Source organism: Opisthorchis viverrini (assembly GCF_000715545.1).
Source record: "Opisthorchis viverrini unplaced genomic scaffold opera_v5_659, whole genome shotgun sequence".
Taxonomy (NCBI): Eukaryota; Metazoa; Platyhelminthes; class Trematoda; order Opisthorchiida; family Opisthorchiidae; genus Opisthorchis; species Opisthorchis viverrini.
In genome coordinates, this window is record NW_008752331.1 from 89,010 (window position 1) to 105,268 (window position 16,259).

Here is a 16,259-nt window from a genome sequence, read left to right on the forward strand (position 1 = left end):
CAATCCAAATTTCTTCGCGGATAGCGAAGCCCAATTCGAATGTTTGCACGACCGACATCAATCAGTATTCCTAACTAATTAGATTTGCGACAAAGACCCATGAACACCAATGCAGAGCCCTGGTGGAACTTCGAAGTGATAATGGAGACTAAACAAGGACATTTTTGCTGTATTAGGAAATTTCAGGATCATGTTGGAAAAATGAACCAAGTCCACTGAATCAAAGCCGTTTTGCTTAGAAGGTAGCAGACCTGAACCACATCAGGTGCGTAAAATGGCTTGGTGAATAAACCCACCCATAATTAACTTGCGTATCAGTTTTCACAAATGTATAGGGGTTCTCAGATTTCAGAAAGGCGGAGTTCCATTCCTGTCCACAAGCTCTACGATCACTGCGCCACAACAAAAACTAGCCACACACAGCTTGGTGAATTCCGAACCTGAGTATCTTCCAGAAACATTTTCATTTGGCCCTCTTGTGGAGACTAGTTATAAATCGCCCACGTCACCCAGCCCAGTACATCTGCTCACTGTCTCCAGTCCTTGCTTCTACTATACACTAGGGAAGTCTAGTACTGTTGTGACAAGAACCTTTATCGACGATTTGGTGGGGTGCCGACGCATCACGTCAGTCTACACAGAAAGTGCACATCTGTGTCCGCTATGTTATTTATGTCTACACGCTGAACGCATACTAGGATACCTGAATCAATGTCATTCCACCACATCATGGTATGGCTACAGTCCAGTCAAAGACTTAAGCAGATGATTCGAGTTTCGACTCGGACCATTCCCCATGAACGCCCGGTCAATTTTTTTCGAAAAAATAACGACCCACCTCCAGTGTAAATCTATCCGACTATCATTGTCTCCCCAATGAACCCGAAAATGTGGGTCGAAACTGGCACAGCGATGACGGGCCATAAATTCATGACGGGAAAGCGAGTCACAGTAGTGCATCTGAACCTTTCCCGCGACGCAACCCAAGGCTGTCCACTCTTTCACGCTGACTTATTCAAACGGTTTTAGTACCGGAATAGTGATATCCAACGGGGTTTCGCGCCATGATGCGAAGTACTCTTGGATTCCTTACGAACCTGAGGTGTTCAAATGTCTAAACTTTATACTACCCAGAGTACCCAGAGTACGTCCCCTTCTCTATTGCGGGATTGCAACGGGTGAAGGATAATTGGCACTCATTCAGTATTGCAAATGTTTGCACCCAAAAACCAAAGCATATCGTTCGGCCCATAAAACCCTGAAATCGGCCCACAGTAAAAAAATAATCTAGTTATCACATTTAATAAAGGAAGCAACAAACCAAGAGTTTCCACCAGTAAGATTCAGCCCATTACGAAGCACACATTAAGCCCCAGAAATTCCGGTTTCCCAGTTTGTCGATCATTTCACTTGTACGAATGAATATGAATAGTAGCAAAGTGCATGGCCGACAGAAAAATAAGTGGTCTGACGATACCCAGGGCGGCTCCTCGAAGTGGGCATCCAAGCGATTGTCATACGAAGTCGAGCTTTCTAGGTCAGTCAACGAGTTTCGGTTGCGCCAGCTCGTACGGTGTCCCGGATGAAACGGTTAGCTCAGGTATGGACTACTGCCTGAGGGAGATGGGTCACCATAAACAGCTTTGCGGCTGACGCTCGTGAACAAGTTGTATGTTTCCGGTCAGTGTCAAAGTCAACCGACAAGGTTATGCGGAATCTTTAAGTGGTAAGAGCTAGTCGTTGAGCGACAATCAGATTGGCACGTTTGAGGACAGATATTCAAGATTACATACGAGGGTAAGATAGTACCAAATTGCGTTAACCAAAGCCGGTGGTCAATGGAGCGAGAAACCAGTCACGGCCTGGAAAATATGAAATCAAAATAACAGAACAACTAGAAAGCACGCGCGCAGCCAAAATGGATAGATAACAGGATCAGAGCCAATCTAGACTAGAGAGGATGTTCAGAGTGCGTGTGGAATGAAAGGCATCAGTGTCGTTTCATTTCCTCTTTGATGAAATTGATGAGACCGTTCGTGGATGAGTCATGCGTGGTGATTGGGTCAGGCGTTTTGAGCTCTGGTTGAATTTTCTTTGCCAGTACTTTGCCCAACTCGACTCTGTACATAAGACAAAAAACACTGATTCAACAAACAGGCGTTAACGACGAGGACGTAGTGCAAACAAACGTTATAGAAGGAAAACTGACAAAGTTAGCTTAAACGGAAACCAAAACATGGTAGCGGAAATCAGCCAGATCGGTATGAGTGCTAGGATAGGGGCAAAGAGAACCGAACTAAAATAAATACCAGACCCGTGGAATAGACGAATGAGATAAATTTGAGGTCCCTAGGTCTGTCACACAGTCGCCAACATTTCACTGTGTTAATGCTTGAGACTCTTTGGAAGAAAGCAGTGCAACGATGCGGACGTCAGTAAGTCACGAAATTCCATGTTACTTTGTTAATGTGTCCCAAAAACAAAGCCTTAGCCACTCCACGGAATACCCGATAAGCTAGGCCCTCACGCTAGCTCTGTCCGTCAAGGCGACAAGCTGAGCCCACCTAACATCCCTTAAAATCAGAAACACATTGCATCTAGACTGCTGAAATGACCGTAACTGACCTGAAATCTGAAGTCAGTGTCTACGAGAAGTTTCTTTGAACAGATTCCTTTAAGTGTCTTGGACTCCTGGTTACGGTTCATGGTGCATCAACATCACAAGGAATGAAACTTCTTAATGGATATAACCTAGTGACAGGCTGAAAATTGGGTCGGTATGATGTTACTTTTGTGTCAACGATGCTCTTCAGAGCCACTCTCAATCGAGACAGGGAAAGCTCAGTTCGAAGACCATCAGTTGTTGTGGTATTTAATGTCTTGCTCTGCAACACGGTGTTAATCTTGGATAGACCGGGATACTAAGTAACCAGATAGTTAGAACGGACTGCAACTAATGACTAGCGGTCCCCGAACACACTGAAATGCGTCACGTGCCTAAGCTAATTGTTCTAACTTCTTCGTACTTGTGACCCATTAACAATATTAAATGAATGGTTCCGCTGTAGCACCCCTTCGGTGCTTAGATGCCATGCCAACCGAAGGAAGCACGAGGATCCATATACTGTCAGGTTGTCCAAACCCAGACAGGAGCAGTCGAGATGCAGAGGTTGGGTTCGAAACATGGGCCTTTCAATCAATAAGTTCACGCCTTAAACACTGAGTCATCTCAAGCCCCATTAACCGAAAAAAAGAAAGCCAGAGGGCCTGAAAAGCACCAACACAGAGAAGGGCAAGAAAAGCAGACCACTAAAGCAGAACTCACCCCCATTGATCATATGAATTAATGTCCCAAATAACGCCCTGGACAAATATCTTGTGTTCGTACATGGCAATGAGACAGCCCAACATATACGGCGTCAGTCGCGAGAAGACGATGGAATTTGTTGGGCGGTTGCCTTTGAAGCTCTTGTGCAGACTCAGTGCTTCCAACTTTTCGCCTGTGACACCAGAGTTGAACAGTTCCGTGTGAACTTCGTCGCGCGACTTTCCCGTCATCAGGGCTTCGGTTTGGGCCAAGAAATTAGATATTAGGATCTGGAAGACAATAGTAATGATGTTTTTTATTTGCATAGCCTCGTGTTCCGGTTAAAGTCGAATAGAACTACGGCCAATGACTGAAAAAACAGACTCCTTCTGCGACTAATTTCATTATATTGGGGCCTGAACAGAAGAAGTAACGATGGTGGGGAAAACGCTTACTGGCAAATCATGAATTGCAGCCGTCAGGTTCTTAAGTTAAGTAAACGGGTTGGAAGGAACATTGGTTATTGTTTCGATTGATCCGTGTAGCAAACAGAAACCGTTACCAAATGTAGAGGAATCGACTACAGGAACAGCTAACTGGAGAAAAACTTGCATAGCATGCACAAAAGTGTTTGATACGCAGTGCTCAAATTAAAACCTACTTTCTTAGACACAAAAGTTTTGCCAGACGAACCATATTCATAGTGGGTTCAACAAACAGGGCAGATGGGAAAACCGATAAGCCATACTAACCTCGTGATGCAGACCTCCTTGAATGGGATTTTGCGTGTGAACTGGAATAAGAAAATCTGCGGGAATCAGACGTGTCCCCTGGTGTATTAGCTGATAGAACGCATGCTGTCCATTCGTACCAGGCTCGCCCCAGACAATAGGCCCAGTCGCGTAGTCTACCTCTTTGCTGGCGCGGGTAACAAATTTCCCATTGGACTCCATATCACCCTGTTGGAAGTAGGCTGCGAACCGTGACATGTATTGATCATAGGGTAGAATAGCATGGGTTTCGGCGCCGTATACGTTGATGTAGAGCACGCCTAGAACTGCCAAAATAACCGGCAGCTACAAGGAAGTGAGGACCACGGTAGAACGTGCAAGTAGTTTGTTTGGATGAAGCAGCCAAGTACAATTTATCACGAACTACAAAGAAATGCACACAGGAAACTCACGTTTTTGTGTAGGGGTGCTTCTTTAAAGTGTTTGTCCATCGCATGGGCACCCTCGAGAAGTTGGATGAAATTGTCCATTCCTGAAATGGAGAGAGTGAACTATCAATACCATTTAGATTGACTGAATGCAAGCTCTTCTGGCCCATTCTGAAGCTATAATTAAGCCGATAGCACTCCACCACCAGAAAAAACATTAACTTGAATGATGGCACTTGTTTCGGGCACCTAGTGAACAGGGAAATGAGATACGAAGAAACAAATCTTCAACGTCTCGTTCCCTTGATGGATGCTCTTTCAGTGTAGAAGCCACAGACATTCAATGCACGTCAGACACTAAATATTTCCTATCCGGAAGCACCATACGCTAATTATCCCGGACAACTCAGAGTTAAAGATGTTTTCACCATAATTTATACCTAGTGACATCAGGCAACGTTACCCTCCTTTAACCTTCACAGTTGCCGGCTAGAGTATGGAGTAACCTTCTAAACCCTACGGAGTTAACATACTTCCGAGATGTTCGCTTGCAGGCACCGAGTACGAAGGCGATATAGCTCTACCTAGAGGGCTGAAGTACTGTCATTAAATACCCTGAATAACACTTCTGCGATCTTTAGTACGAACTCCATAGCTGCAAAGAGTGAAGTGCCAGTTCAAGACGACACTCGAACATGATTCAAACAAACCAGTCGACGTAGTTGACCGGATCCGCTACCGGGGTAGTTGAATTAGTCCCACTGGGTTCGATGAAAGCGAGAATTCTATCCAACAGATAACGCCAGAATCGACTTGCCAACCGGAGACACCTATGGACTAGGCACTATGGTGGATTAAAAAGTTGAATTAGGCTACGTAAGGTTGAAGAGATGTGATGGTGACTGTGTGTCGGGAGATCAGGGTACGTTAGAGTCCAAGACAGCCTTGGATCAACAGTGCTGAGACACTGGAAGGAAAGAATCATTACGGGTCAGATGGGATGACGAGAGTCCACGAAATGAGTTGGCCTAGAACATATTACGTATAGCCATAACCGTCTGCACTAGAAACGTTTTCGCCAAACCACACTACCACTGGTGAAACAGTTTTTGAATTGGCAAACTTTTACCGACAAACTCGGGCGCCCGGAACAGGTAACACCGATGGTTAAGGACGTTGACGAACACGACCGATTCGCTTGCCTGATGGGTTGTTTACCAGCATGGCAGGTACACGAAAGAATTTTAGCCAAATGATCTGTCGAGCAATACCATTCCACAAATCACTCCATGAGTAACACACTGAGAAAAGGGATTACATTCAAGTAAGGCTACAATCATAAGAGGTCCAGAATGAGTGATGGATTAGGTAGGCAGCAAAAACTGTTCGCCACAAATCAATGATTGCTACGAAAAATCATTCTGTGGTAATTTCCATATCCTACTTGCGAACACAGGGTAAGGTGAAAGTATTTACATCAAAATCACAGCTTACCTACATACAAAGCAATCGACAGACCAATCGCAGACCAAAGTGAGTAGCGGCCTCCAACCCACTGCAAAAAGAGATGACAGTTAGACGGTCAAATGATTCGTAAATGAAAAGACGGCAAAAAATAACCGAGGAAACATGCTTGGTTGAAAAGCACTGTGGTTTGTTTGACTAATTCATAACCGAAAAGATGCGTTGCACGTCAGATCGAATTGTGTAACCAGTAACTAGGAGGCAAGAAGAGCAGAAGTTAAAAGCGGATAATGGTTCCTGACAAAATGAACCGTAAATAGACTGTAGAAATTAACGTAATCGTTGTTGGCACTACGTAATCCGCAACCTAGGCGCATTCTGTTGCAAATGGGTATCGAATCGAAGCACCATTAGTAACAGCCAAAATACTTGAGGGCTCAAAATGTACAGTATGGTTGCCAGACTGCTCACCAGGTCCTAGGTACTCTCTTTGAAGGAAGCAGGATGCAGGCCTCGTCAGGTGCCTGTCCTGTTGGAGAATCGGTATCCCATGCTGGATTTCCGATCTTCACGACGGGCTGACGTCGATGTTCCATTCAGGCTTGTTGGGTTCTTTCGGCGGGTGCGTTGAAGGAGACAGGCTGAACCGTTGTTTGAAGTGTTCAGCCCATCGCTCAAGAGGACGATTGAGGCGGCGAACTGCTGTTCCATCCTTTCTGCATATTGTTTCACTACCAACTACCTTCTTTTGACCGGTTAGTCCGCAGCTGTTGCCACAGCCTTCCTGGTACTTCGAAATCCACCATCGTTCTGTCATTCTTCAAGCTCCTAATTATGAGGTGTCTGGGGGATCCGCGGAAACCATTATAATCCCTAGTTGCTGGTATGGCCTTTCTGGCAGCAATAAAATCGACTGATCTCGGCGGTATCTAGTGTTCATTTAGTCGAGTCAGATGACATGGATGGACAGTTCTTAGGGCATACCTTAAGCCCAATTTCATTCAACTTCCAAACAAATTTCATCATCCTTATGACCGTACGTTTCCAGTAGCTTTCTAGTCAGGTCAGCTCGATAAGCCTGAGTTACTGAAAACTGTCAAAGTTGGTGAATGGAACTGCTCTGCTTTGGTACGCGTAATGCTAATGGAAATTAAAGCGAAAACCGGGATCGCACAATGACACGACCAGAGTCAAGTTGTGCACCTCAGAAGGAACAATCTTTAACTGAGGTTTTCAATCGGTAACTGATAGCCACATGGTCCAACTGAGTCCATGACTACCTCGTAGTTGGTGTCATCCAGGTAACTCGGTGTGAGTGTTTGTGTTGAAAGTTCGTACTGGCCAGGATGATGGTTAACACATAACTGAAGCAGTCGTTCCCCATTATTCGTAGGCTGAGTATTGACTCCACAGCCACCACCTAACTGTGCTTCTTTTGGACTTAGTCATCCAAATTGGACATTCATACGACCAGTTAAGATCACGATATTCGTTCTTCTTGCCGATCGAAGCAGTCGTGACAAATGTTGATAAAACCTGTCCTTCTTAGTCCGAATGCACTCTGTCGGAACCCACGCTGATACAAATGAATACCGTTTACTGTAACGACCTGCACTGATGTTGAATCGGTAACGATAGCCACATGGTCCAACTGAGTCCATGACTACCTCGTAGTTGGTGTCATCCAGGTAACTCGGTGTGAGTGTTTGTGTTGAAAGTTCGTACTGGCCAGGATGATGGTTAACACATAACTGAAGCAGTCGTTCCCCATTATTCGTAGGCTGAGTATTGACTCCATAGCCACCACCTAACTGTGCTTCTTTTGGACTTAGTCATCCAAATTGGACATTCATACGACCAGTTAAGATCACGATATTCGTTCTTCTTGCCGATCGAAGCAGTCGTGACAAATGTTGATAAAACCTGTCCTTCTTAGTCCGAATGCACTCTGTCGGAACCCACGCTGATACAAATGAATACCGTTTACTGTAACGACCTGCACTGATGTTGATTGAGCCAGACAACCGCAAAGCCCAAAGACAACTGTTTTTTCGGATGCAATCTAGTAAGGCGCTGTCGACCTTTGGGTTGAGTACAACCACCATACGGTAGATACTACCAGTCATTGCGTCGACATCACCAGATGTTCGAAAAGTGAAATGTTGAGCACCTGAGCTCGTCCTAAGCGACATGAGGTGTACGACTGAAGTGGGGGTATTGTACGCGTGTTTTCCACAGACAGGAAAACGGTTTCAGCAGGGGATGCCTACTGCCCGGTTTGAGTTTGAGTGCAGAGATTAAGGGGTTACAAGTTAGATCAGATCTCTTAAAGCTAATAAGTGATTACCCTGTTTTAGACAGGGAACAATGGTTAGGGGACTGCCAGATGTGTTGAACGAGTGGGGGGAGGCCGGTGAGCGAATAGGTGCAAGAACGATTGATACTTCTCGGTTGTCCAAGCCGAAGAATGGGGGTTGGTTGGGTCTTTGACTCAAAAGTCTGACAAACAAAGCAGTGGGAAGATGTAGGGTTTTGTTCGGAGACCCCGCCCCTAGCCTCTCACTAAAAATCTGAACCGTAAGACAGCAGTTGTTAGGGTTCCTTTGGATGACCACTCAAGAAGCAAGTGAACTGGCGATGGGTACCACGCCAAACTACCACAAATAGTTTAAGGTAGCCGCCCCTAGCCTCTCACTAAAAATCTGAACCGTAAGACAGCAGTTGTTAGGGTTCCTTTGGATGACCACTCAAGAAGCAAGTGAACTGGCGATGGGTACCACGCCAAACTACCACAAATAGTTTAAGGTAGCTACAAACGAACACTCAAAACCACAACCCCGACAAAAATTGACGGTAGGACGTCAATCGCTGGTGGCTATATTTTCCAACGTCCGCGTTTCGGGCCGGTCGATTGATTTGTCGCATCGGCAAAATCCGAACATTTCACGACTTTCACATACTCCCGTTATAACAAAACGCCGACCTTAAGCCTTCACCCTGTCATGCTGGCCATGTCCCAGTGCTGTAATGATTCTGTGGTCTAAACCGGCTGGAACTGAGTTCCACCATGTGCCAGAAAGGTCAGTGGGGAGCAGGCCGACGAAGACCACGGAGTCCCTGTGTAGTGAAAAATCATGGCACAGGATGGTATATAAGCCTCGTATATAAGGTGCTTCTGGCATTACTTTGCACTATCAGGGGAATCGACGATCAAACTGGGGTTCGCCATGGCCATGGATGCATCGACCACATCTTGACCTTCAGACATTTTCTTGAAAAGCGTCACTCCCACGTGCCCTAAGTTGGTCGTTTTTCCTGACCTGAAAACTACGTTTGACTCTGTCGATCGTCAGGAACTTTGACGGTATTCTGCAATCAAAGGGCATCATCAACAGTATAACATGAGTGTTCAACATTGATGCTTCGCTGCAGCTATTTGAACACCCGAGTTTTGAATACCCTCCAGTGTTCATTTAATTATCTCGTCCATTACGAAAGTAAATAAGAATGGACAGAGAGTGCGCATCCCTAACGGGCACCACTTTGTATGCCGAAGATTTTAAAGAGCTCTCCATACACTCACTCACCGATAAGTCTGAGAATACAAAGAACTTATTGTATTCACAGACTAAAGGGCACATTTCTTGGTGGGTAAGTGCATCAAGAACATATTGGTCGACCGGGTTGAATACGTCTTGGAATCCCCGCTTATACGTATGACGTTGCTCTAACACCTGACAGTGTTAAGATCTGGTCAACGCAACCCATAACCAGCCGTAACCCTGCTTGCTACTCTCGAGTCAGTATTTCGCGAGCAACCATGAGACGAGGAAGAAGTAATGTCACGGGTTTTGTTACGACTGCGGTCAAGCTTAACTCCCCGGGATTATCGCACCCACTACAGGCCCCCGTTTTGAAAATGGGAAATATATGACCGGTCCTCCCAAGTTGTCTGAGATGATCCCCTTTCGCAAATGCAGGCAGATAGATCGGACGAGCGCTGCTTGAGGACTTCACCCTCACCTTTGAACTATGCGGGTGAGACGTCTTCCGGATCAGCAGCTCGATGGCGCTTGAGAACATATCCAGTTATGAACCTCCGAGGTCGTAAGAGGTCCAAGGTTCACAACCCAGTTTCCTACATCAGATGTAGGATCTAAATGAAAGGCAGCGGATGGTCACAATATTTTTTGTTCGGAGTATTCGGTTTAGGGGTTGAAGCGTTCTTCTTTATTCAAAATGGTCACGCCACTTTGACTCTTGAAGGTTTCACTCACAGGCAGTTTCCAGAGACCGGTAAGTGTAACCAGCATCTGCAGTCGTGAAAACCGCGCACTTGTCCAATGGCTATAGATGTACTGGTTTCTGTAAACATCTCAGATAATCTATAACACAACGCACCACTTGCTGAATTCTAGCAAGAGATTTCTTAGACCTAATTATGTCTTTTTGACGTCACTACTGTATTGAATTTCTTGGTTTCCTCTCAAATACAATCAATCCAGATGGACATCTCGGAAGAAATCCTGAGATTCAATCAATTTTAGGATGTATTACAACGCAGTGGTCCGGCAAGGTGGTTATCGGTGTGGAATAATAACATGAGAAAAAATGCTAAATGAGAAAACTGAGCAAACCATACCGGCAGATAGTGGGGATACCATCAATGCAGTAAACACGTGTTTGAGGACTCACATCCCAGAACTCGAACATATTTTCTTCAGCTATACCAAACTTCTTCACTTCATCGGAATTTGTCGAGAGAGCCACAAAATGCTTCGCCACATGAACTTCCTGGAATAAAAAAATATGATGACGCTACCATTGAACGGTCGTTGCAAAACACAGCGTTCGAAAAGGGAAATTAAGCTTAAGATCGGAAGGAAAACAAAACGACCCCGTTCTGTTGGCAGCGGCACATGCTTAGTTGAAATAAAAAGACTGCTGAGTAGCTGTTAAAGCCTGTCAACTCTCACCCAAGGTCACGCATGGGAATGCTGCCGAACAGTAACAGGAGGCAGCGAAAAAAATACTCGGGAGAACTTGACTAAAAATATGACCTACCTCTTTGGCATGTTTCAAAAACCATTGCTTTGCTGAGTGAGAATTGGTCATTGTTTCGATCGTGGTGAACGTCTGATGAAAAAAATAAAACGAAAGTGACGTTAACCCTAACCAAGGGTCAGTACGGCATCACTGCCATGCAACCTCAATGAAGCACGAGAGCTGATATACCTAACTGTAATCAGAAGCTGCGTTCGAGCTAAGTTGTTTCGGGTTGAGTTGTTTCTGAGTTGTCTCGGGGGGATCCGGTAGTAGTAACTTGAGAAGAAATTGGAAGTAAAACAAGTGGCAACTCTGGGCAATTCCAGATTATTTGTAAAGTACCATCATTATTGACAGCAAAGCCAGAGGACACATGCTTCACTACCATACAACCATGTCCGAATCGCAAAACGGGAGGAAATACGACAGGGACAGAGACCTGGGGTTAGCTTAACACAAACCAAGTGAAGTGTCTATACCTCGAACACTCGGTTACTCTGGATAGAAACCGACATCATGAAGGTGGCCGATATCCGTTAGCGTCTGTGTCCTTCGACGTGGCCAAACAAGAACAGGTCCACGTAGACTTACGACATCCAAACAATTCTCATTCCCTTCCGTCGTCTTATATTCTATCCACCTGTAGGTTGTGTCTCTCAGAATTAGGCATGGAAAAAAACCTTTGCTCGGTAACGGGTAACTCGGTATGGGCAACACAGGATCCATCAACTTAGCTTACAGTATTGGACATATTTTTTGACCGAGATATCACTTGCTTTACCGGAAATCCGTTTCAGCTCATTTTGAATTCGTTCGTCCCAACTATGGTTCTGATAAGTCGGTGGTCACAGACCCGAAAGTGTCTCATCCTCTACCCGAAGTGGTCAAGCCTCGCAGCCGTGAAACATTGCAACCCGCACCTTGGTGTGATACATCCGTTCTTCGAAACCTAGTGATACGCTTTTGACGCAACAATTGGGGCAAAGTGGCACACAATTAGTCCAGATAAGCGGTGCCAAATTTTGGTATGCAGCGCAGAGTGGACGAGAGTGGGGACACAAAGCAAGGGATTCGCTTTAGCTAACAAGTCGATAAGTAGGCACCTGAGCTAGTCAAATAGCATTAAAGTTTCTACCCAAAAAGGAAACAAAACTAAGGCGCTCACCTTTGATGCAATGATGAACAGGGTGGTTTCAGGGTTTAGTTTTTTCAGCGTTTCAGCCATGTGGGTTCCGTCAATGTTGGACACAAAGTGCACACGTAGATGGTTCGCGTATGGTTTTAGACATTCTGTTGCCATGACAGGACCCTGACGCGGAGAAAATTAATAAAAATAAGTTGGGAGGGAAACCATCATTAAAAGTTCGGGCTGCGTAAGCAGTACCTCTAGGATTTATTATTGCAAGACATCAAGACGTGTGCCCATCCAGAGGTCTTGTGTAATGACCCGTGTACAGTGGATGCTAAAAACGAACGTCATAGGCTAAGGGACTAGTCAGTACCAAGTCGGTACTGTCATTATGTGGCCATCAAGACTAAATTCTGTTGCGAGTTACAGGCGGTGAGGACGCGGAACGTTGAGGCATTGTGCCCGTCTAAAATACGACGACCTACATTTCATAACACAGTAAGATAGTCCAGAGAGAAGGCAGTTCAGTTATAATAAAAGCGCGATAAGGGCTAACGGAAGACCGTACCAAGGGGTTCCAAATTCTTGAACGTCAATCGGTCCACTTATAGGAATGTGTATCATCGCCAGAAAGATTCTTCCTCGAATGGGTGGTTCCGCAGCATGTTCGCGAGCGGACGAAAAGATATCCAGGCCAATTTCCTTCGGTACCAGACTTTTGGTTTACCCAACCGTACAACCGGGTATAATGGTTCAAGATGGCGGGGCATAGTCTGTAGCAAACATGTCTGCATCCAGTCAACCTGGATAGAAACTGACAGAGGACGTCGCCGAAATCGGTTAGCCGTTAGGCCTTTTTACCATATCCAGCCAAGCACATTGAAGGATCCCATCCTGTAAGGCGAGCACCGACGCACCTTAGTACTCTCATTTCCTTATGCCGCAGTGAAGCATTAGTGTCAACACTAATGTTGCTGTCTCTGATGATTATGATGATGATGATATGCCACTCTAGGTATAAAAAACGGCCTTCTCGACAGCCAGTAACCCAACAAGCGTAGCGAACGAACGAAGCATCTAAACTTGCAGTACAGAATACAGTCCTTGATTGATGTAACTTCATTCCGACAAAGACGCTTCCTAAACTTTTTGAAGATTATCGTTATCAAGTTCAGGAAACTAGTTTCCGGTAAAGTTCATTGTAAGTTATCCACTGTGATTTTAAGGTATCAGTGTTTAAAATCCACTGTTCACAGGTGCCGAGTCTTGCGGCCATATGGCGATACAGTCCGCACCGTAGTGAAATACACGCGTCTTTTCAGAGAAAGACGAGCCCCTCAATGAAATGTCGCGCAAACTGGCCTTCCAGATTCGTGCACTGACTTCATCAGTTACACTACGGTCATAGCTAGCTCAACCACTGAGATGAGTACAGTGTTCTGTAAATTCCAGTGTCGCTCGCTGGCTTTGCACTGTGAATACAAAACACATACCGAAGGATCACGTTGGACAGCTCTTGAAGGAACGCTTGCACTTCTCCCTCCCTAAAAATGGGAAAATGTCATCTGCATATTCCAGGTAGACAAGATTCCCGCTCAGAGATCCGAGTACTGGGGTTACTGAGACCCTCTAGAGTGTCTCAATATATCATCAGTGACATCCACATGGAGAGTGAACATTGTTGTCGGACACTATGGTTTATGCGGAAGGTTTTGGAGGGCCCCCTGTGCACTTATGGGCAATTATGTGAACACAGAACGTAAGATGCTGACACACTCCTGGGGCATAACTTGCTGTTCTAGAAGAGTTATTCGCATCACTCAACTCAGAGACATCAGAATGCCTGTACGCTTGTCATTGTCCAAAGGCTTAAGAGTCTGATCCACACTTCCCCCTCGGCCTGAAACCTGCTACCACCTGTACGGCAACCACCAAGATAGATCATACGCAAATACAACCAGCGGTCCGTATATGGCTTTCTGAAAACAGCTATGATGTGAGAAAATAACGAGTGACACAGAGCTGTTCTGAGACGACACTATTCGGACACCGTGAATACAAGTAGAACTACAAAAAGCCAAGAATAAGGGCTTTGGTGAACGGCGAGAACGCTGCAATTCAAGGTAAACATAAAACACTGTGGGACGAGTGAAAATGACGGCGGTGGCAAGACGAAACTAAGATGAAACGTTAGGACAACCTCACAAGCCGCACTTAATAAATTACACGGAAGTCGATCAACAGAGAGCGACTGGTGGAAGCATGAAGGAGAAAGAGACTGGAGCTAACTGACTGAAGCCAGTGCGTCATATGAGGTCGTGATAAGCCCGAGAGAGCTAGGTAAAATCAGGTCACCCAGACCAGACGCATTGCCTCCCAAGTTCACGTCAGCGCTGCACCACCTGACTCACGTTTGCGATGAATTCTTTGAACTGGAGGTTTCGAGATACTTGGGTAAGGTAAGTTGGGTGAGAACACGGCTACTTGTCTAATACCAATTTCTCACAAGGCTGGACAGTACTTCCGAAAAGATAATGTACACAACACCTCTGTGACGTGCTCGGCCCGGACCGACATGGATCCCAGGTGGAAAATCTTGTGTAAAAAGTTAGCAGCGCCGGTCGATAATACAAGCGGCGTCCATGGGTCCCCAAGAGCACCCCACCACTTGGGCGATGCCGTGCTGCCGCAAACGGTCCGCAAAGCAAGGAGGGGATGAGCACCACCTACGCAAATGGGACTATTCATGACAAAAAACGTAAAGGACATCCTCCGAAAGTAGAAGCTACCAGGAGTAAAAGCCATCCGGAATGCTAACTCCAACCATACCGGGCAGCCGGTACGAAAAGCGACCGATCGGTTCGGGAGCAGGTGTGGGGACTATCTCCAGAGTGGTTGGACAGACGTGGCATCTACAGCCCCTGAATCAGTGAAGGGGATGATGGCGGAGACAACCGGATTCCAGAAAAGGCTGTCCACATCAACACTAGAGAATCAAGAGGCTACTCAGTTAGCACTTGAAAAGGGCTACTATGAATATTCCTATGCTAAACCTGGAGCTCATGACAGTAGTTCCATGAAGAAAGAGACGGGGCCAGATCCACTGTCACCTGCAGGCCCAAGAATGGACAAGACAGGTTGGCGGACAGAGAATGAAGAAATCCATCTCAAAGCCTCCCGTAAACACCAAAGTAAAAATTTATGCCCACCAGATCAGACCCTCCAATACCGATATTGACGATATCCGTGATCGCTTTGCCGGTATAGCCTTTCCAGGAACCAGAGATGACCCGACCGCAGAAATCTTTCATATGGTTCAACACCGCGTTCACGCCAGGCATTACCTAGAAAGCGATAACCTTAAGAACAGAGACTTACATCCTTTCCGTCAACAAGTATTGGGACGTTTGAGCGATTCCTAAGTGCAATATGGAGTACGGCACGATTTTCGGTGAAGTTGATCTTTTCCCCGGCAAACATCGCGTCCCGTAGTTTTTCGACATGACTGTCTTTGGCCTGAGCAATAAATTGTCACACAAATACTCACCAACTGGATGAGTTTGTTAAAAGTATCAGTGTCAATCAAGTTCTTAGAATAGTCCAGCAAAATATTACCATGTGCAAGATTTAGCACTTGACTGACAAATCAGAAGCAGTCAAATACTTACCTTAACTCTGTGAACCTTTTAGGGTTTTTCTCAAACATTTCCTTCATAGTGAGTGGAACTTTCTTGAAATTGGCCAGAAAATCTCTCAGTGCAGCCATTATGGTTCTACGTGACGAATAGGACCGAGGTATATCGCGCAATGCGAACGGCCTTTAACCTATTTGTGATGCGAACAAACAATGATGAGTTCAAAAAGTCCAACAAAATCACTTACAAGGATTCACGGATCGGCACACAGAATCGAGGTTTTTCATCTAGTTTTCCGGGTCGATTTTGTTCTTGTGATTCAGCGGCCGCGGTACAACTGAGAGGTACGAGCGAAAAAAGGTTGCGGAACTGCTCTTTAAGTACTCAAAGTGGGGCAATTATCTCGCCATCATGAAGGCTCAGCTCAAAAGCCGTCTAAAAGTGCATTGAAATGAGTACTGGATGCAGCCTGGACAACCGTCTGAAAAAGTTGCTCCCAAGCACACCCTAAAGGAGAAA

The 16,259-nt window shown here is 45.6% G+C and overlaps 1 protein-coding gene across 1 annotated transcript; it reads right to left on the reverse strand.

Moving 5' to 3' along the window:
* Positions 1-1,223: 1,223 nt before the first annotated feature.
* Positions 1,224-15,917, reverse strand: T265_11949 (hypothetical protein; the record flags this gene model as incomplete). Its single annotated transcript, XM_009178793.1, has 8 exons — positions 1,224-2,120; positions 3,326-3,597; positions 4,060-4,383; positions 4,491-4,570; positions 5,961-6,021; positions 10,626-10,724; positions 12,142-12,285; positions 15,315-15,917. The coding sequence occupies 8 exons, from the start codon at positions 15,444-15,446 to the stop codon at positions 1,991-1,993; spliced, it is 1,242 nt and encodes a 413-aa protein (XP_009177057.1).
* Positions 15,918-16,259: the final 342 nt, after the last annotated feature.